This window comes from Bombina bombina, chromosome 3, assembly GCF_027579735.1.
Source record: "Bombina bombina isolate aBomBom1 chromosome 3, aBomBom1.pri, whole genome shotgun sequence".
Classification (NCBI taxonomy): Eukaryota; Metazoa; Chordata; class Amphibia; order Anura; family Bombinatoridae; genus Bombina; species Bombina bombina.
The window spans coordinates 97,190,025-97,214,204 of NC_069501.1; the positions used below are offsets into that span (position 1 = coordinate 97,190,025).

Genomic DNA, 24,180 nt, shown 5'->3' on the forward strand with positions numbered 1-24,180 from the left:
TGAGTGCAGGAGCAGGATTGGGAGAAGCAAGCAGCAGCAAGCAACATAGTAACTGAATTAGGTAAGTAAGCCTGACAGTACATAAACCTCAAAAATACACCTCTAGGTGCCTAGTGCTCCTGTGACACAGCAGCCAGCAGTTCCCTGATAGTTTTGCATTGACAGATGATGACCAGCACTGAGTAGGGCGAGGAGAAACAGGAGTGGCAGCATCAGGAGGCAGAATTACTTAACTTGGTAGGTAGGACTGACAGTATATAAACCTCAAAAATACACCACCAGGAAGGATGAGGGCAACAGGTGCTTAGAGTCACTTGGACAAAATACCCAGCATTTCCCTGAGGGTTTGGCATTGAACGAGTGGCAGCAGCAGGCAGCAGAGTTAATGAACTAGGTATGTAGGCCTGACAGTAAATAAACTTCAAAAATACACCTCCAAGAGAGGAGGATGGCAACACATGCCTAGATGCCCTTGGACACTACAGTTTCCTGAGGATTTGGCATTGGCAGATGATCACCACCACAGAGCAGAAAGGGCAGAAGCAGGAGTGGCAGCAGCAGACAGCAGAGTTACTGAACTAGGTAGGCCTGCCAGTACATACACCTCAAAAATACACCTTCAAGGCCTAGAGCCTCTTGGACAGGACCTAGAGCCACTTGGACACAGTGTCAAGCAGTTACCTAAGAGTTTGGCAATGAGGGATGATGACCACCACAGAGCAGGAAGGGCAGAGGCAGAAGTGAAAGTAGAAGCAGCAGGCAGCAGATTTACTAAACTAAGTAGGTAAGCCTGATAGTAAATAAACCTCAAAAATGCACTTTCAGGGAAGACAGCAGTATTAAAAGCAGTCACCTTGTATGGCAAGAAAAGGAGAAGTAAGGGCTTCCCCAGCACTGTCTTAAGAAAGACAAAATATCTGCTAGGTGTAAAGTAACGTTGGAGATGGTGAAACATTTGAGCAGCAGAAGACTATCCTCCATACTCCCACAGCAATATAATATTCAATGATCCATTATCATTTTTAAAGAGGATTTCTGTATTAAACAACTTAAACAATATTTTCAGAATAATTTAATTAAAAAAAAAATTGAAACTGAAATTTGGTATCGGATACCTGTCTAGAAAAATGTAAAACCTGGATCTGAACTTGATTTGGAAAGAAAATTAGTATGTTTTATATTTGTATGTGGTCTTGACAACATACAAGTGTTTTTTTTTAGAATAAACAAACTTAGAAAACATTAATAATGAACAATTTACAGTATAACACGTAAATTACACAGCATACACACTCGTACTGCATATCCTTAATGTCCCAGATCAAATATGTGACTAATTCATTTACAAGTCTTGCTATCCTTTTGGGAGTGAAAAGGTTAATTTCACACATGTAAATTGCTATTGTTATTTCACACAGTATAATGGTATCAATTGTCCATGACCTTTTAGTCAAAACAGACATTAAGAAATGTTACCAGAAGGAATCATATCTTAAATCTACACGAGTGGGGTGTTTCGGTTACGGAGACTGTGTCACGTGTAACAGTATGCATGTGGGGGACACTTTCCAACATCCACATAAAAATAAGAGATACAACAACAATCTACAAAAAAAGAATGGCCAACCATAGATGCTCCATCATGGAGGTGATAAAAAAGGGAGAATCAGACCTCCCAGTGGCACAACATTTTTCCACTCACAAACACAATCTGTCAAGTTTGCGCACCATGATGATCGACCATGTTCCTCACCAAAAGAGAGGAAGGGACCGTGCTAGAATGTTACTCCAACTGGAGTCCAGATGGATCTTCATGCAGGACACTGTGTTCCCTAAGGGTTTCAACGTAAAATTGGACTTTGGACCTTTCACTGGCTGAGAATAGCAGTAATGCGTTCATCATGACACTTACTACTTAATCTGTAATGGATTACTGCCATTAAGGTCAAATTTTCTGTCTCAATTATTAGGGCTCCTCTGAAATGTAGGTTATATCCTATTGTGTGCAATGTGAGATTGACTGTTTTTAACTTTTTTACCTTTTTTTATCTTTGTTTAATATTTCATTCCATGAGTGTTGTACCCCTATTGTGAGCAATCCAACTAGAAGATGGATTAAGCATGAATAGTTTTCTCAAGATCTTTATGTCTCACTTATTATCAGTATAAGAAAATGGCTTCTTCAAACGGCTAAGTGTGAAGAGATGGATGTCTTTGACTACGAGATGACCCGCTCAGTGAATGTAGGGCATGAATATGGAGATTAGTTTCCCAAAGAGGATGTTGTGTTACAATAAGTTCAATCATGTGTATCATGTGATCGTTATAAGTTTCAATCCTGAAAGACCATCTCATTATACAGCACAGAGGCATAGGTCATATGGGCGTGCTCATATTGAAGTGAATATGCAAATTAACCATGCTGTTCTTCGTCTTAACTACGCATTGGCTCCCTTGACTGCTGACACTATCTAATCAGATGGGATATCTACCCAGAAGTGAGATGGATGTGAGAGACTGAACACGGAGGGCTTCTCCTGATTATGCACCTGTGAACAAGTGTTGCAAAATGATTGCTCACATAGATAGGGCTATAAAACACGGAATACCTGCACTTTTAAAATGATTTCCTTTGGGACATCATGCTGGTGATGTTGCTACTCTGAGAGATGTATAAATATATAAATACAAAACACGGAAGGGGATTGCCCTCCTAGACCGCACCGGGTACACATCCCATGACCCTGCAACATGCTCAGCCCTGGGTGCTTGGCACTCACCAGAGTCACAGGCAGTTAACCCCAGACAGGTCTGGGTGCAAGAACCGTAGGGAAATTAAAAAATAAATTAATACAACACACTGCACTCACTAGCAAGCTCACAGCTAAGATTTAAAAGCAAAAAACGAAAGGTTAGTTACCACATCTGGCCAAATGGGACAAGCCCAGGTACCACGTCAAGGTCCTTTCCAATACCTGGGACCCTAAAACAGCCACACAATGCAAGCTCTCAAATCCAAACAAACTGGGAACAAGGGAAGGGTGAACAGGCTTATGTAATCACCCCAGTAATATACAAAACACAGAAGGGGACTGCACTTCTAGACCGGACTGGGTACACATCCCATGACCCTGTAACATGCTCGGCCTTGGGTGCTCAGTGGCACTCACAAGAAGCTGTGCTATCACCAGAGTCACCTGCAGTTAACCCCAGACAGGTGTGGGTGCAAGAACCATAGGGGAAATTACAAAACAAATTAATACAACACACAGAGAAAAGGACCTTGACGTGGTACCTGGGCTTGTCCCATTTGGCCAGATGCGGTAACTAACCTTTCCATTTTTGCTTTTAAATCTTAGCTGTGAGCTTGCTAGTGAGTGCAGGGTTTTCTCTGGGTGTTGTATTAATTTGTTTTGTAATTTCCCATATGGTTCTTGCACCCAGACCTGTCTGGGGTTAACTGCCTGTGACCTTGACATGGTACCTGGGCTTGTCCCATTTGGCCAGATGCGGTAACTAACCTTTCCATTTTTGCTTTTAAATCTTAGCTGTGAGCTTGCTGGTGAGTGCAGGGTTTTCTCTGGGTGTTGTATTAATTTGTTTTGTAATTTCCCCTATGGTTCTTGCACCCAGACCTGTCTGGGGTTAACTGCCTGTGACCTTGACGTGGTACCTGGGCTTGTCCCATTTGGCCAGATGCGGTAACTAACCTTTCCATTTTTGCTTTTAAATCTTAGCTTAGCTGTGAGCTTGTGCAGGGTTTTCTCTGTGTGTTTTATTTATATGTATATATATATATATATATATATATGTGTGTGTATATATGTATGTAAATAAATATACATACAAATACATCTGTACACACATATATATATATATATAAACATATTTAGACATGTAAATGTATCAATATATATATATGTATCAATATATATATATATATGTATTTATATATATATATATATATATATATATATACAAATGATTCTGCACACCTTACAAAATTATTTTATTTATATTACTTCTTAGGGGTGCAAGCAAACAACTGAATAATTACACAAAATAGAATATTGCCGCACATCCACTTCTATATTATCAAAACATTTTAAATATTGCAAAAATTCACCTAAGCTCATATTTTAAAATTGGGATCTTAGTCACACAATATGACCAAAGTTACTTTTATTAGTGTCGGCGATGTCAAGGAGCGGTGGAATAGGGGTTAATAATTATATTTAGTGTTGGCGATGTCGGGGAGTGGCGGATTAGGGGTTAATCACTTTATTTAGGTGCCAGCGATGTGGGGGCGGCGGATTAGGGATGTTTAGAAATGGGGGTATATTTATCATAGTGCGAGCGGACATGATACGATGTAGCGTAACATGTCCACTGCACATCGTTCTTGTGAACTGCTGGTGCAATGCCGCCCCCTGCAGATTCGCGGCCAATCGACCACTAGTAGGGGGTGTCAATCAACCCGATTGCATACGATTGGGTTGATTTCTGTCTGCGGTCTCAGAGCAGGCGGACAAGTTATGAAGGCTCACGCAGAAACATGGGTATGAACTCCATACGGAGCTTGATAAATCGGCTTAACGCACCATACCGCACAGCACAAGGAGGCTTTTCAGTAACTAGTAATGGCAGTGCTATAGAGAGTGCAATAACGCATATTTTTTGCCGTTATTTTTGCACCCTGTTAAGCGCAAAACTTGTAATCTAGGTGACTGTGCTGATTTTAAGACTCCTAACCAAGCCCCAAAGTTTTAGATATATACTCAGGGCCGTTTCTAGAGAATCTAGCTCCCAGGGCAAAATTCCAAAATGCGCCCTCTCACAGATTCTAAAGTCCCCCTCCTAGACCTTGCATGTCACTCTGTCATTTAGCGGTAAGCTCCAAAGCAGCAGTGCACTACTGGGACCTAGATGAACACATCTGGTGAGCAAATGACAAGAGACAAATGTGTGTTGCTGCCAACCACCAGTTAGCTCCTAGTAGTGCATTGCTGCTGCTAAGGATATGTACATATGCTTTTCAACAATGGATACCAAGAGAACAAGAATAATAGAATTGTCTTATTTTTTTTTGGTGTATTCTGAATTATGAAAGTTTAATTTTGACTTTCCTATCCCTTTAAATATGTCCTTTTTCTAGTACAATGTTTTTTCCAAATATATTGATATTATCTAAAAATATCTTTATATATTTCAAAATCGCCATTGTATTTATACTTTTTCTTATAGCTATGCATATTTATTTGTTTATTGCATATCAATCCCTTTAAATTCTTATCCAAAATGTATCTACAAAACTTCCAATAGACTGTCACTGGGTGTATTTTTTACAAAATGCACTATTAATGTCTATGAGATTTTTGCACATAAATAATTTGCAAATATACTATACACACAGGCAGTAATAGACAGAGAGAGACATGCACACACACAGTAATAGACAGAGACATGCACTCATAGACAGTAATAGACAGAGACATGCACTAACAGACAGTAATAGACAGAGACATGCACACACAGGCAGTAACAGAGACATGCACTCACAGGTAGTATTAGACAGAGACATGCACACACAGGCAGTAATAGACAGAGACATGCCAAACAGGTAGTAATAGACAGAGACATGCACAAACAGGTAGTAACAGAGACATGCACTCACAGGCAGTAATAGACAGAGACATGCACACACAGGCAGTAATAGACAGAGACATGCACAAACAGGTAGTAATAGACAGAGACATGCACAAACAGGTAGTAACAGAGACATGCACTCACAGGCAGTAATAGACAGAGACATGCACACACAGGCAGTAATAGACAGAGACATGCACTCACAGGCAGTAATAGACAGAGACATGCACACACAGGCAGTAATAGACAGAGACATGCACAAACAGGTAGTAATAGACAGAGACATGCACAAACAGGTAGTAACAGAGACATGCACTCACAGGCAGTAATAGATAGAGACATGCACACACAGGCAGTAATAGACAGAGACATGCACACACAGACAATAATAGGCAGATACCTGCACTCACAGGCAGTAATAGACAGAGACATGCACACACAGGCAGTAATAGACAGACATTCACACACAGGCAGTAATAGACATAGACATGCTCACACAGACAATAATAGACAGATACATGCACTCACAGGCAGTAATAGACAGAGACATGCACACAGTCAGTTATAGACAGAGACATGCACACACAGGCAGGGATAGATAGGCATACACGCACACAGTCAGTAATAGGTAGATACATGCACACACAGCAGGCACTAATAGGCAGATCCATGCACACACAGGCAGGGATAGATATGCATACACACACACAGGCAGTAATAGGCAGATACACACAGAGGCAGGGATAGATAGGCACTCACACACACTCAGGCAGTAATAGCAGACACACACAGGCAGGGATAGATAGGCACACACACACTCAGGCACTTATAGGCAGATACACACACACACAGGCAGGGATAGATAGGCACACACACACACTCAGGCAGTAATTGGCAGATACACACACACAGGCAGGGATAGATAGGCACACACACACTCAGGCAGTTATAGCAGACACACACAGGCAGGGATAGATAGGCATACACACACACACACACTAAGGTAGTAATAGGCAGATACACACACAGGCAGGGATAGATAGGCACACACACACTCAGGCAGTAATAGCAGTCACACGCAGGCAGGGATAGATAGGCATACACACACACACACTCAGTAATAGGCAGATGCATGCACACACAGGCAGTAATATGCAGATACAGACACAGGCAGGGATAGATAGGCACACACACACACTCAGGCAGTAATAGCAGACACACACACACAGGCAGGGATAGATAGGCATACACACACACACACACTCAGGCAGTTATAGGCAGATACACACATACAGGCAGGGATAGATAGACACACACGCAGTAATAGCAGACACAAGCACTCACATGTGAGTTTGTAAAAACTTTCCATTGACATTATGGAATAAATGATACATACACGCACCCATCACTATTAAGCATTTGTAAACAATAACGCCTAGATTTAGAGTTCTGCATTAGCCGGTTAAACCAGCGTTAGGGGGTCCTAACGCTGGTTTTTACCGCCCGCTGGTATTTAGAGTCAGTCAGGAAAGGGTCTAATGCTCACTTTCCAGCCGCGACTTTTCCATACCGCAGATCCCCCTACGCCAATTGCATATCCTATCTTTTCAATGGGATCTTTCTAACGCCGGTATTTAGAGTCTTGGCTGAAGTGAGCGTTAGAAATCTAACGACAAGACTCCAGCCGCAGGAAAAAGCCAGGAGTTAAGAGCTTTCTGGGGTAACGCCGGTTCATAAAGCTCTTAACTACTGTGCTCTAAAGTACACTAACACCCATAAAGTACCTATGTACCCCTAAACCGAGGCCCCCCCACATCGCCGCCACTCTATTAAAATTTTTTAACCCCTAATCTGCCGACCGCACACCGCCGCTACCTACATTATCCCTATGTACCCCTAATCTGCTGCCCCTAACATCGCCGACCCCTACATAATATTTATTACCCCCTAATCTGCCCCCCCCCAACGTCGCCGCCGCCTACCTACAATTATTAACCCCTAAACTGCCGACCGGACCTCACCGCTACTCTAATAAATGTATTAACCCCTAACACCCCCCTAAGTTAAATATAATTTTATTCTAACGAAATAAAATAATTCTTATTAAATAAATTATTACTATTTAAAGCTAAATACTTACCTGTTAAATAAACCCTAATATAGCTACAATATAAATAATAATTATATTGTAGCTATTTTAGGATTTATATTTATTTTACAGGCAACTTTTTGGTCGGTCTAGGAATCCTCTCTCGCCCAGGCATTTTGTCTCACCTCGTGGTTTTTTGGTTTATTTATTTATACTTTTGCAAGGTAACGTTGGACCAACCTGGGGGCCTTTTGCTTTCTGGGGATGCTCAAGGTTGTTATTAAATCCAATGAAACCACTTGTCTACAATTCATCTCCACTTTACATACAAAGGGAACAAATTGCAATGTTTCATCATCCCATTAATTAACCTTATTACTGGTTTATTACAGTTTTCTCTTTTGTGATCCCTTACATCCCACTAAAGTGACTAAGTGTACAGGTTCCTAGGGCTGGGGATCCCCCCCGGGGCCACCTCACAGTGTATGGGCTGTGCGGATTTGCTTAAGCGCAAGGATACATATTTGGGCTCTATGGCCGCACAGTGCTGTTTACAATCAGCCCTTATACACTAGGATGACTGACTCTATATTCGTGCTGGATGCGTATCACAATGGTTGTACATGATCCGTGGGTCACGGATTGTTCGTTCTCCTGACGCCGCTTACTTCCACATCATAGTGTTGCGGCGCCATTGGATGCGCACTCGGCACGAAGGGAGCGGATGCCCCGCTGTCTATTATGTGATCTGGCGCTAGTGCCGATATAGGTATGTAGATACAAGGTTTGGTAACCTGACAGCTATAGAGAGGGAAGGGGCTACTAATGAGTGTAATGTAGGTGTGTGTGTTTACACCACCGTGATTGGCCAGTCACCAAAAAGGAAGCTTGTCTGGCAGCCAATCAAAGTGTGGGCTAGTTTTTATAGCACGCTTGTTTGGTGCACATTTTAATAGGCTATGAGTAAGGCTTAGGCCGAAACGCGTAAGCCGTTTGTTTGGGTGCCCTGCACTTATGATTTTTTCACACCATTTTTCTCTGCACTTGTAATCTGGGGGTATGCACCCCTCACGCTTTTGATGTACTTGTCATATGGAACTGTCCATTAAATTCGTTTGTTTGCTCCAACTCGAGTGCTTCTCATAATTCTTTTATTGTTCTTTTACAGGTCGCTTCATAATTGTGGTGCTCTGTAGGAAAAGGAGGATCGAGCTGCTTTCTTTTTGTATGGAGGCAAACTAAGTAATGTACTGCTACTGGATCGGAGGTTATGGGAGGTGGGAACAGCCGGGGAGAGCATTCTGCTCAGGTAGGGTGGGAGCTTCCCAGAAAGGCTCTTAAACACAAGGCAGGAAAGATGGAGTGTGCGTCTGGATTCCAGTGAAAGCCAGTTTAGTTTTTTTAGCATGTCACAATGGTGGGTCCTGTAGTTACATTGTAGCACAAAGCGGCAGAACGAGTTATACAATGCATTACGTTTATTAAGGTGACTTTGCGTTGCAGGTGCATATACTACGTCTCTATAATCCATGATTGGCATCAGCATTTGCTGTACAATCATTTCCTTTACTGTAGGGCTGAGGCAGGATTTGTTTCTGTACAGGGCACCTAGTTTTGGATAAAGTTTAGATGGAAGTTTTTCTATGTGGAGGCCAAAAGATAGATTGGGGTCTAACAACATACCCAAGTATTTGAAAGAGTGGACTGCGGTCAGTATGCCATTTGATTTTGTTTTAATTTGTGTAGATGGTACTTTTGTAGTTTGCGTAATTTAGATACCGTTCCAAAGATCATTGTGACAGTTTTGTCAGTGTTTAGTAAGAGTTTGTTTTTTGAGATCCACTTTTCTACCTCTGTGAACTGGTCTTGGAGCACTGCCTCAAGCTGCGGCAGATCGGGTTTGCTTGCATAGATTACCGTGTCGTCTGCGTACATGTGTACAGTTGAGGATTTGCAGACATTTGGCAGATCATTTATAAATAATGTGAATTACATGCAGTTTAGTTTTACTTTTAGACTACTCAGAGCATTTGGTGACTTGATGTTGTTATGATATCATCATTTAGTTTATAATGAGTGCTAGAGGATGCTTTTTAGTATTTCTAATTGATCAATATCACACATCATGCCAGTCTGAACAGACACTGCAGCTCTCAATGTAGGATACTGTCTTGTTTAAGAGAAAACCCAGAGATGGGAACAACACTAAATTGTCCGTCACATTTAAGTGGTTAATATATACAGTGCATACAATCTGGTTTGGAAAAGAGAAGCTAAATAGAATAAAGCTTTAAGAAACAATTATAGCCATTTCAGTTGGGTTTGCCCTCTGACTTCTACAACACGATACAGTTTTTTCAGAATTTTGTTAATGAGTTTTTTGAGGAAATAAAGTTACATTTATATGATATTCTTATCTAAACCTCCAGTCTAAATGAACTTTGGTGGCACGTATTTAATCTATTTACTAAATTAAAAAGTGAATTTAATTGAGATTATGGTCTCTGCTTCAATAATTTAGATGCTTGTTTGTTTTTTGCCTGAAAGCTCTCTAATTCCTTCTATTGAAGCCTTGGACCTTTTGGCTCAATAAAAAAGATGTTGGTCATTTCTGCACATAACAAGCACTGTTTTTAGTTATAATTTCTGTACCCACCTTCATTTGGATATTTTTGCCTAAACTCAAATTTCTGTTGTGTCATGTTTTTCAAGTGCTTTAGCAGTCACTCTAGTTTGATAAACTCTTGATGAAAACATCTGTAGATCTCCACAGGTATCCAATGCCTACATACAAAGCAGGTGGCAAAGTGTTGCTGTTTACACAAAATCTATATCTGTTCTTTCCATCTAAAAAGATCACAAGCTTATCCATTTCATTAAAATGTCTCAAGTCAATCCATGTCCTCTATATTAAACCTTATTGATCCAGTTATTTATTTTCCTGGGGGCTTAGTAACTGGGAATCAATCTTGGCTTCTATGGAGGAAGAAGGGCAAGAAAGGAAAGGGAGGTGTCAAAGGTATAGAAGAAAAATGCATGAGTATGAGAAACTCTGCTTGATGCTTGTGATTTTTTTCCCTTGAGGATAGAAATGATGAGTAGAAAAAAGAAGGTAAGTTTAGAGAGGGGGGGGGGACAAAATAAATATTTTGAAGAAAACTGAAGTAACATAAAAAAGAAAATTGGTGTAAAACATATATGATGTTCTTGGAAAAGAATCAGAAAATTCAGTGTGGACGATCAAAATGTAAATTATCTGTTGCACTGTGTTAACAATATTACTGTGACCCCAATTCAAAACCCACTAACACCTAAAGGAACCACTACACAATGCCCCAAAACATGTCCCTAACGTTGAAGAGCCCCCATTACATAATCCCCCTGAAAACTCATAAATATTCAAGAGACCCCCAAAACCAAAATGTCCCCTCTCAGAGCATTAAACAACCTCCAAAAATGAACTTCCACATAAAAATGAAACAATTCCAAACTGATTAACAAAAAAAACTATTGGAAGCAAACTATATAGGCGCAATTCTGAGCGAGTAACCTCTTAATTAATCAGAATTGCATGAAATATAAGCATTGAACACTTGAATAACCCAAGGAAGATGTTTTAGAGGGATCTGGACCCTTCTAATGTGGCTGAAAAATAACTTTTAGGTTCTTTTATTGTTTGTTTTGTCTTGTTTTTTTGAATCTGGCAATGGGATTTGGGGGTTCATTGGTAGTTAATGACCCCTTTAAGGGATGATTTCCTTATTTTGAGATGTCCTTGGGTGTTTGGAGGGTTTCCACTATGCTGGTCATGTTTTGTGAAATTTGATAGAGGATCGTGTTAGGGTCTCTTGGGTGTTTAGGTGGTTTGTAGTGTGGAGGTCATGAAGCAGGCTACTTAGGAGCCAGGGTAGGCTAGCAAGGACCTGGGGATCTGTAGTTGGATTATAGCCTTTGCATTTAGTGTTTATTGTGGTAGGGAGGTCCATGTTTAGGCTTAATTGTATTAAAGATTACAGAAGCTCCTCACAGGTTTAGTAATTGTACCCCAATGTAAGATGCCTCTTTCATTTAGTAGAATGCAAATAGCATGTTGTCACTAAATAATAACTATTTAACCTTTTAATTGAGAAGATCTGTTATAACCCTCTGCAATGCCCATAGACTGCAAAGGAGAAGGGTGACAATGTGTCATTCTTTTGACCCAATCAAATATCTGCATTTTCTAGTGCCTATTATGCTATTTGCTATTATGTATGCTATAGGACATCTATTTTTTTATATTGTAGCCTTTTCCTATGTTTAGGCATTTATGCAAACTAAAGTTATTTTCTAAAACTGCTTGGTCTACAGAAAAGAAGGCATCATTTGTTCCTCATAGACAAAGCTCTGAAATTGATATTTGCACGTGATAAATGTAAATGACTGAAAAAAAGCTTTCCTATAGGAGCATTAAATTACAGCAGCAAAAGGGTTAATTAGCGTATGGCAGCAATCATTGAGCTGCTGTCAAAAAAATAAATCACAACACAATTTTCAAAGTACACTAAATCCATTTTTAAAAAAATATACTTTATTTTTTTTATTTTTAACTCACTTCAATAACATGTATTTATGATAATAGCTAAAAAGAATATTTTCATTGATTTTAATTTAAAAACCACAGAACATTTTATTACATATTTATTATATCGTGGCAGTTGAGTTTACAATGTTAAAAAGATTTAAAAAGTATATACAACTTGTTTATGTAAATATAAAATATGACATTAAAACGTTAAACTCAAATGTGAATCCTCCACCAAATGACAACAAAATATAAAAGTGTGCAAATATAATTACATCAAAAATATTGAAAAATATATATTCATGTAAAAACAATCTTACAGTGATTATAATTTACTTTTATATTTTTAAATACTAGCAGCAGATCAGCCTTTTGTTAACTGATCTTAACAGTATGTGATTTTAAATTATATAATTATCTTTCCGGCAATAAGATATTTCTGATTAAGTCTATACAATGTTTATTATATGTATAGTACATACTTTTAAACTCTATGGGCTAGATTACAAGTGAATCGCTAAATTATCTAAATTTGCCAGTTTGCAATTAATTAACCAGCCAGTACAAGTGGCTGGTTATTGCTACCGCAAGCTCGAGGTAGTAATTAGCGCTTACAAAATTAACCAGAGATCCGATCTCTGGTTTATTTTATAAATCTGCACCAATTGCCCCAAAAATACTGTCAAGTGTAGTTTATTAAAAAATAAAGATGGCAGCATCTTTATTTTTTAATAAAATTACTGCACTAGGCAGTATTTTTGGGTTAAAGTTGGTGGGAGTGGGGGGTTGTGGTCAATGGGAACTTTGTGTTCCCTGTAAATATATATGTATATGCTTATATACATATATATTTTGGTGTTAATATGTGTTTATACACATATTAACTCGTAAATATATATGTATATCAGCATATACATATATATACATATATATTTATACTTGCTCCCATTGCTACACGACTTACCCGCTTAGTTGGCGCTGAAGTTCTGATGTCGTCTCAGACGGCGTCAGAACGAGACTCCATAGAAGCCTATTGAAGCGAACTCTAGTGAGCGCAATGCTTCCTAGCAATGCTAATGTGGGCTTGTAATACCAGAGCACATTAGCGTGCGCCTGTATTACAAAGTAGAGCGCTTATATTACTTTCATGGAAATTATATATAGCTCTCCACTTGTAATCTAGCTCTAGGTAATGTTTTTGAAGAGTTGTATATAACATTCAGAGTTATCAGTCTATCTAGTGCTGAATATTTGATCCTTTTTGTAGATGTCAATATGTTGTTTAGAAATATCAAATAGATCCATTTATTATTATGTTTAGTTCCACAGTCTGATCTGTTCAAATTTATTTCAGCTTGCAAAAATAAAAACAAAACAGTTTGTTGCTTTCTAAACATTTACAATTTGCTATTCATGACTAATATGCAAGTTCTATCTGTATACAGGGGCTAGCTACCAAGTAATGACCCAGCGGTAAGGTTAAAAATAAATCATACATTAATGCAAAAATATAAATGCAACATAGATATCAGTTTACCCTACCACACCATACCACATTGTTTATGTACTTAACACTCAAATACCATCTTAAAAGGGATCTGAAACACATTAGGGGCCGATTTATTAATATCTGGTGGACATGATACGCTGTACCGTATCATGTCCGCCAGACATCACTGTCGGCATTTAACATTGCACAAGCAGTTCTGGTGAACTTCTTGTGCAATGCTGCCCCCTGCAGATTTGCGGCCAATCGGCTACTAGCAGGGGGTTTCAATCAACCCGATCGTATACGATTGGGCGGATTAATGTCCACAGCCTCAGAGGCAGCGGACGAGTTAAGGAGCAGCGGAAACAGGGCGATTAGGGGCCATTCGGCCCTTGTTAAATCAGCCCCTAAGACTGTAATATAAAATGTTAAATTATGAATTATAAACCAACGTTGCTTTCTTTAATTATTTATTTTGGCCCCTTTTATTGTATTGTGATAATAGGTAGTGCACACTGCAGATGTCCCAATGCTAACCCTGCTACATATCTCTGTAATTGGCCTCAGCAGATGTCATCGGATAAGGAACTTCAAAAGACTACTAGCTTTACTAACAACATAACTGTGGCAAGTCTTGTCTACTCTGGTAACAAGCCCTGATTGGCTCTTCCAAATAGGGCAAACGGTGAACGTTGGCTACTGCAGAACAATTGCCGCAAACAATGTGTTAATGCATTCCAAGAATATTCACAATCTACTAGTGTGTTAACTTATAAACATCTATTGTGAGGTGTTTTATGTCCCTTTAAGTCACATAATTGTGCACAACATTTATTCTGAGTTTTGACTTGCACACACAAAAACATTAGACAAATGTCAATATAATACAAAATGTAAATACAAACATAAGACTTACAGTACAAAACATACAGTGAGTAGTTACCACCCACACACAGTGAAAAAAAAAATTGTACCAAGCAGTGGATGTGGTCCATACAATCTCCTTCACAACATGCTGGCACCAAAAAATATATATATATACTTCTCTAACATGCTGAACACACAAACAAAATGCTTTCTGCTTGCTGGCACTTGCCGTGATATATTCACATATTTACTTGATATATTAATGTTTATAGCTTTTGCTTAAAGGGATGCTAAACCCCAATTTTTTCTTTAATGCTTCAGATGGAGCATGCAATTTTAAGCAACTTTCTAATTTACTCCTATTATCAATTTGTCTTTGTTCTCTTGCTATGTTTATTTGATAAAGCTAAGCAGCCTTTTTTGGTTAGAACTCTGGATAGCACTTGTTTATTGGTGCTGTCCAATCAGCAAGGAAAACCCAGGTTGTGAACCAAAAATGGGCCGGCTTCTAAACTTACATTATTGCCTTTCAAATAAAGATAGCAAGAGAATGAAGAAAAATTGACAATAGGAGTAAAATAGAAAGTTGCTTAAAATTGCATGCTCTATCTGAATCATGAAAGGCAAAAAATTGGGTTCAGTGTCCCTTTAATTTTCCTTTTTCTTCAAATAAATTAAATTGCTCTTTCCTTATTGGCTTGTTCATAGGTAAGTGTGCATAGATAACATAATATAAATTCACATAAATAAATGTGTTAAAAAATGCCTGTACCCATCATGTAATAACAGAGCACATTATATACCCAACATATTCACAGACCTTTTTTAGAATGTGTATATTTCATAGTTGTATTGCTCTGCCTAATCCTAACAGTTAAACATTACTTTGTATTAACATTGTAGATCGTTTTTCTCTTTCCTTTAGAGCTTCTTGTCTATACAATTCTTCCAATCGCTGCTTCTCAAAATTACTATAATATACAGGTTCTACAGAACATTTTCTAATTTGATCAAAATTGCTAAAATCAGCTACATATTTCCCACTTGTAGAGAGAGAAATAACTGGTACAAACTCATAGCCCCAGTAGATTTCATCAGGAAGATAGGATGTTCTGCTCTGACAGACGCTACTAGTTGACTCCACTGTTGCATTTAAAAGAACAACAAGTTCAAATTCTTTAGTTTTGATATTTTGTGGAGTAAGATCCTTCAATGGGCTGTTCTCATCAAGTTCATGATAGAATGTCAAAGGCAAGATTAAAAATGGGCTCTCTGAGGAGGAATCCACATGGAAGTTCATGTTGGCTTGCTTAAGAAGGATTTTTTCTCCTTCCTTGGTCTCATATGTGTGAAGAAGTTTACCATAAAGTTGACATTGTATGAGAAGACTTTTTCTCATATTTGCGACTTGGACAACTAGGCAAAGTTTTCCATTATGTTTAGTTATTACAGCCTTGTTGCTGAATTTGATAGTTTCAGCCCTCTTTTTTGGTCGTGCAATTTTTGCCAGAAAAGTGCCAGTGATGAAAATTTCAATTAAAGTTGTAAGAACCAGTTGTACAACAAGAAGAAAAATTGCAAATGGGCACTCTTCTGTAATGAAGCGGAACCCATAGCCAATTGTTGTTTGAGACTCCATAGAGAAGAGGAATGCTCCGGTGAAGGAGTCTACATTCATTACACAGGGTGTGTGGTTGGAAAATTGTTCTTTTTTCATGTCTCCATGGACATATGCAATGACAAAGTAAATGACTCCAAAAAAGCACCATGTCACCAGAAAAGTAGCAGCAAATAAGCTGAGTTTATATCTCCATTTCATGTCAATCACAGTGGTCCACAAATCTTGAAGGTATAGGAGAAAGACACCATCTACTTTATCTAGCTTCACATTGCTATGGCCACTTTTCGATATCACCCTTGGTCTGTCTAATTTTACTTCACTGGTGACATCTCCCACCACTAGTGGACAGCTTGACAAATCTGTGTCAGTTACTGACATCTTCAGTCTTGATTGAGTTCTAGAAGAATAAAAACAGTTATATATTAAAGTATATGATGTGTAGAGTAAAACATGCAAAACATGTATGATTTATCACATAACGATTTGACATATTTTCCAAAACTGAAATAGTAAATCTCAGAAACCATTATTTAGCAATAACTATATTTCCTCTCTCATCTCCAAATATTCCCCAACCCATCCTCTTCGATCAACCTCTGACCTATGTCTCTTCACTCCTATAATCTCTTTGTCTCCAACCTTGTATAGCTTCAGACGCTCCTTGAAAATACACCTATTCAGATAGGCTTAACATCTCTCCTCCATCTCTCATCCTAACATAAATAATTCTTGAACTGCCTGACTCACCGATTCAACTAAAATCCATGTAACAAGCTACCCCAAACCTTATGTCTCTGCACCCTCAACCTGTAGACTGTAAGCTCTCTGGACCAGGGAGTGGGACCTCTACTTCCTGTACTAGATTTGTTAAGTTTGTTAAGTTTTGCATTTTATCACAAATCCTTGTCATTGTATACCCCTATCTCTGTACCCAGCGCTACGGAATTTTGCAGCACTATACAAATAAATGATAATAATAATTTAACAATATCATATCAACATGTCAACTCCAGCAGTGCTTCTTTATGTGATTTATTTATATACTGTTTAACAGTAATACTACAATATATGCTCCTACAGTGGTCTACTACACAGAAGATTGTATTAAATTATAATTAAATAAGAAAACAGAATATTCTACCAACACAGCAAAATATCAAACCTCGCGTTGCCCAATGAATTAATCAATCATTTCCTATAACTTGAATTTATTGCACAATTTGTTTTCATACTGGTTCATAACATAGGGGAATCATTGGTTTTAAACTCAGAATTAGAACCAGTATATTAACATAATGACATATTGTTATTTGATGCTCATAAGATTTACAGAGAAGTAAAAAAACATGCATGAAATTGGATCTGGTCTTCATACTAGTGTTTGAATTTCCCAACGCTGTTCCATGGGCACATCTAACATGTCAGATCATGGGGGTTAATCATAATACTTTCTACACAATTTACCTTTAAAGTCTATGGAGATTTTTGTAGATAATTTGAGAAGCTTTTCTAAAGAATTATGACCAATCCTATGTGTCCTAATAAACATCAAATCAACATTTCAAATAAAGTATTCAAAATGTTTCAAATATTTTGTCATTTTAAATAGCTGCTTTTTCCATGAAACCACCATCTACTAAAAATTGTGATACTGCAGTATTGGCTACCTTCAAAAGAACATTTAACTCAATATTGCTAAACGCTAAATATTTAATTTGGGAAAAAAACAAAATAACATTGCAGCATACCTCCAGTATTTATATTACTTGTTTTGTTGTAATATACCACTGAAAAACAACTTTGTCCATATCCCTAAGAGAACCTAGAGTGCCTCTAAAATACTTAAACTTTTTGTAAATCCTAGCGTTTGTGACACGCTAGGTTTTACAATTGGAAGAAATAAAGGGGACATTCATTCATAAAGTAAAAAATACTTCATGCTGAAAGCTCCTTTATTTGTTGGAAGCGTTGGCCGCACTGAGCTGCTCAGGCAGCCCACGGCAGAATGCTATTTTGCTGAGAGGTGACGTTTCCACCTCTTAGCAAATAGCTGTGTGCTCCAGCTGGCGCCAAGCCGAATAGCCCGCATGGCTATTGGCTAAGAGGGTGGAAAAGTCACCTCTCAATAAAACAGCATTTTGCCGGTGGGCTCCCTGAGCAGATCAGTGCGGCGAATGCTTCTCACAAATAAAGGAGCTTTCAGCATGAAGAATTTTATATTTCATGAATGAAAGTCCCCTTTATTTGTTCCAATTGTAAATCCTAGCATTTCACAAATGCTAGGATTTACAATTACTTTAAATATTCTAACAACCAAGCCTGCAACACAGTCATTGGTTAGTTCAGGGCAAATGCTGATTAACTCCTGTCCTTAATTGGTCAGATCAGAGATGACCAGGGATATAGTTTTTCCTGGTTAAGAGGTTTATCCCTTAACTGTTCATTATTTGCAAAACCTTGTAAACTTACTTTTGCTAACAAAAGAAATAATTTTAAAACATATGAACCATATGGAAAAGTAATAAAAATGAATTTATGTGCACATGGGTATTGAGTTAACACGTTGCTATTGATTGCTTATCGTAGGCCTAGATTTGGAGTTCGGCGGTAGCCGTCAAAACCAGCGTTAGAGGCTCCTAACGCTGGTTTTGGCCGCCCGCTGGTATTTGGAGTCAGTGATTAAAGGGTCTAACGCTCACTTTTCAGCCGCGACTTTTCCATACCGCAGATCCCCCTACGCCATTTGGGTATCCTATCTTTTCAATGGGATCTTCCTAACGCCGGTATTTAGAGTCGTTTCTGAAGTGAGCGTTAGAGCTCTAACGACAAAACTCCAGCCGCCTGAAAATAGCAGGAGTTAAGAGCTTTCTGGCTAACGCCGGTTCATAAAGCTCTTAACTACTGTACCCTAAAGTACACTAACACCCATAAACTACCTATGTACCCCTAAACCGAGCTCCCCCCACATCGCCGCCACTCGATTAAAATATTTTAACCCCTAATCTGCCGACCGTCACCTACGTTATACTTATGTACCCCTAATCTGCTGCCCCTAACCGCGCCGACCCCTGTATTACATTTATTAACCCCTAACCTGCCCCCCACAACGTCGCCGCCAGCTACTTAAAATAATTAACCCCTAATCTTCCGACCGCAAAGCGCCGCCACCTACGTTATCCCTATGTACCCCTAATCTGCTGCCCCTAACACCGCCGACCCCTATATTATATTTATTAACCCCTAATCTGCCCCCCTCAACGTCGCCGACACCTGCCTACACTTATTAACCCCTAATCTGCCGAGCGGACCGCACCGCTACTATAATAAAGTTATTAACCCCTAACCCGCCTCACTAACCCTATCATAAATAGTATTAACCCCTAATCTGCCCTCCCTAACATCGCCGACACCTACCTTCAATTATTAACCCCTAATCTGACGACCGGAGCTCATCGCTACTATAATAAATGGATTAACCCCTAAAGCTAAGTCTAACCCTAACACTAACACCCCCCTAACTTAAATATAATTTACATCTAACGAAATAAATTAACTCTTATTAAATAACTTATTCCTATTTAAAGCTAAATACTTACCTGTAAAATAAATCCTAATATAGCTACAATATAAATTATAATTATATTATAGCTATTTTAGGATTAATATTTATTTTACAGGCAACTTTGTAATTATTTTAACCAGGTACAATAGCTATTAAATAGTTAAGAACTATTTAATAGTTACCTAGTTAAAATAATAACAAATTTACCTGTAAAATAAATCCTAACCTAAGATATAATTAAACCTAACACTACCCTATCAATAAATTAATTAAATAAACTACCTACAATTACCTACAATTAACCTAACACTACACTATCAATAAATTAATTAAACACAATTCCTACAAATAAATACAATTAAATAAACTAGCTAAAGTACAAAAAATAACAAAGAACTAAGTTACAAAAAATAAAAAAATATTTACAAACATCACAAAAATATTACAACAATTTTAAACTAATTACACCTACTCTAAGCCCCCTAATAAAATAACAAAGCCCCCCAAAATAAAAAATTCCCTACCCTATTCTAAATTAAAAAAGTTACAAGCTCTTTTACCTTACCAGCCCTGAACAGGGCCCTTTGCGGGGCATGCCCCAAGAATTTCAGCTCTTTTGCCTGTAAAAAAAAACATACCATACCCCCCCCCAACATTACAACCCACCACCCACATACCCCTAATCTAACCCAAACCCCCCTTAAAGAAACCTAACACTAAGCCCCTGAAGATCTTCCTACCTTGTCTTCACCATCCAGGTATCACCGAACCGTCCTGGCTCCAACATCTTCATCCAACCCAAGCGGGGGTTGGCGATCCATCATCCGGTGGCTGAAGAGGTCCAGAAGAGGCTCCAAAGTCTTCCTCCTATCCGGCAAGAAGAGGACATCCGGACCGGCAAACATCTTCTCCAAGCGGCATCTTCGATCTTCTTCCATCCGGTGCAGAGCGGGTCCATCTTGAAGCAGGCGACGCGGATCCATCCTCTTCTTCCGTTGTCTCCCGACGAATGACGGTTCCTTTAAGGGACGTCATCCAAGATGGCGTCCCTCGAATTCCGATTGGCTGATAGGATTCTATCAGCCAATCGGAATTAAGGTAGGAATTTTCTGATTGGCTGATGGAATCAGCCAATCAGAATCAAGTTCAATCCGATTGGCTGATCCAATCAGCCAATCAGATTGAGCTCGCATTCTATTGGCTGATCGGAACAGAATGCAAGCTCAATCTGATTGGCTGATTGGATCAGCCAATCGGATTGAACTTGATTCTGATTGGCTGATTCCATCACCCAATCAGAAAATTCCTACCTTAATTCCGATTGGCTGATAGAATCCTATCAGCCAATCGGAATTCGAGGGACGCCATCTTGGATGACATCCCTTAAAGGAACCGTCATTCGTCGGGAGACAACGGAAGAAGAGGATGGATCCGCGTCGCCTGCTTCAAGATGGACCCGCTCCGCACCGGATGGAAGAAGATCGAAGATGCCGCTTGGAGAAGATGTTTGCCGGTCCGGATGTCCTCTTCTTGCCGGATAGGAGGAAGACTTTGGAGCCTCTTCTGGACCTCTTCAGCCACCGGATGATGGATCGCCAACCCCCGCTTGGGTTGGATGAAGATTTTGGAGCCAGGACGGATCGGTGATACCTGGATGGTGAAGACAAGGTAGGAAGATCTTCAGGGGCTTAGTGTTAGGTTTATTTAAGGGGGGTTTGGGTTAGATTAGGGGTATGTGGGTGGTGGGTTGTAATGTTGGGGGGGGGTATGGTATGTTTTTTTTTACAGGCAAAAGAGCTGAAATTCTTGGGGCATGCCCCGCAAAGGGCCCTGTTCAGGGCTGGTAAGGTAAAAGAGCTTGTAACTTTTTTAATTTAGAATAGGGTAGGGAATTTTTTATTTTGGGGGGCTTTGTTATTTTATTAGGGGGCTTAGAGTAGGTGTAATTAGTTTAAAATTGTTGTAATATTTTTGTGATGTTTGTAAATATTTTTTTATTTTTTGTAACTTAGTTCTTTGTTATTTTTTGTACTTTAGCTAGTTTATTTAATTGTATTTATTTGTAGGAATTGTGTTTGATTAATTTATTGATAGTGTAGTGTTAGGTTAATTGTAGGTAATTGTAGGTAGTTTATTTAATTAATTTATTGATAGGGTAGTGTTAGGTTTAATTATATCTTAGGTTAGGATTTATTTTACAGGTAAATTTGTTATTATTTTAACTAGGTAACTATTAAATAGTTCTTAACTATTTAATAGCTATTGTACCTGGTTAAAATAATTACAAAGTTGCCTGTAAAATAAATATTAATCCTAAAATAGCTATAATATAATTATAATTTATATTGTAGCTATATTAGGATTTATTTTACAGGTAAGTATTTAGCTTTAAATAGGAATAAGTTATTTAATAAGAGTTAATTTATTTCGTTAGATGTAAATTATATTTAAGTTAGGGGGGTGTTAGTGTTAGGGTTAGACTTAGCTTTAGGGGTTAATACATTTATTAGAATAGCGGTGAGGTCCGCTCGGCAGATTAGGGGTTAATAATTGAAGGTAGGTGTCGGCGATGTTAGGGAGGGCAGATTAGGGGTTAATAAATATAATATAGGTGTCGGCGATGTTAGGGAGGGCAGATTAGGGGTTAATAAATATAATATAGGGGTCAGCGATGTTAGGGCAGCAGATTAGGGGTACATAGGGATAACGTAGGTTGCGGCGGTTTACGGAGCGGCAGATTAGGGGTTAAAACAAATATGCAGGGGTCAGCGATAGCGGGGGCGGCAGAATAGGGGTTAATAAGTGTAAGGTTAGGGGTGTTTAGACTCGGGGTACATGTTAGAGTGTTAGGTGCAGACGTAGGAAGTGTTTCCCCATAGGAAACAATGGGGCTGCGTTAGGAGCTGAACGCTGCTTTTTTGCAGGTGTTAGGTTTTTTTTCAGCTCAAACAGTCCCATTGTTTCCTATGGGAGAATCATGCACGAGCACGTTTTTGAGGCTGGCCGCGTCCGTAAGCAACTCTGGTATCGAGAGTTGCATTTGCGGTAAAAATGCTCTACGCTCCTTTTTTGGAGCCTAACGCAGCATTTGTTTGAACTCTCGATACCAGAGTTAAATTTATGGTGCGGCCAGAAAAAAGCCCGCGGAGCGTTAACAGCCCTTCTACCGCCGAACTCCAAATCTAGGCCTAAGTTTGTACTCTGCGTCCTCTGGATCTTGGCTCTATTTTATTACTCTGATTATTTGGAATTTGACCTCAGTAGTTTACATAATTAGCATATTAATCTAAAAAATGTCATACAATTAAATAACTAACAACTTTTCAGTGCACATATCCAATCTAAATAAGTATTGGTCATTATACTTTAAAAAATCATGTCATACAGCTGGTCTTTCATAAATTAAAAATGATATACATTTTTAAACAATAATATGCTGGATAGACTATGTCTTAAAGAGACTAAATAATACAAAATAATATTTAATCAGGTATTTATTTTATACATATTTACAATGTACATCAAATATATTGTTACATTTATAACATTTTAAACCTAAACACAGTAAAGTCAAAATTAAACTATTGTTCTCTTGGTATTTTTTTTTTGAAGAGTAGTCTTAGGAGCAGCAAAGCACTACTGGTAGCTAGAGGAACACATCTGGCAAGCCAATGACAAGAGGCATATGTGCAGCCACCAATCACAATCTAGCTCCCAGCAGTGTGTTGCTGCCCCTGATTCTACCAGGGTATGTTCTTCAAAAAAGGATACCAAAAGAACAAGGTACATTTTATAAAAAAAAAAAAAAGTAAATTGGAAAGTTGTTAGAATAATACAAGTTTAATTCAGACTTTGCTGTCCCTTTAAATGGTCTTGTAATAATTATTTTCAATTATTATTTTTTTTTTAGTCAATATAGGCCATATGCAATAAACCTACAAAATAATAAAAAAATCTAATAAACAGATTGAAAAAAATGCTTTTATAAATACAGTAGAATAGAATAATCCACACATGTACAATAAAAAAACAATTCAACAAATTTTATTAAGAGATTATAACTAGATTTTATTAAGAGATATCAAAGATTTCAAAGATTGTTTTCATTTCCCTGCCCACTGTACCATGTGACAGTCATCCGCCAATTATAGACTCATATATGTATACATTATGAACTTTGCACATGCTCAGTAAGAGCTGGTGCCTTAGAATATGTGCATATTAATAATCGCTGGTTGCAACTCACGAATCAGATTGTTAATAAATTTCAAATATATATACAGAATAATAATAGTGAGAATTGGAAACAATATTTAGAGGCTAAGAAACAGAGGGATGATTG

At 38.4% G+C, this 24,180-nt stretch overlaps 1 protein-coding gene across 2 annotated transcripts in view; it reads right to left on the minus strand.

Moving 5' to 3' along the window:
• Positions 1-12,283: 12,283 nt before the first annotated feature.
• Positions 12,284-24,180, minus strand: part of KCNJ15 (potassium inwardly rectifying channel subfamily J member 15) — a 90,440-nt gene continuing 78,543 nt past the window's right edge. For both annotated transcript variants that reach the window (XM_053705932.1, XM_053705931.1), the window contains exon 2: positions 12,284-16,673. In XM_053705932.1, the coding sequence (XP_053561907.1) occupies positions 15,530-16,654 (1,125 nt within the window). In that variant the 5' untranslated portion in view covers positions 16,655-16,673 and the 3' untranslated portion in view covers positions 12,284-15,529. The remainder of the gene's footprint in view (positions 16,674-24,180) is intronic.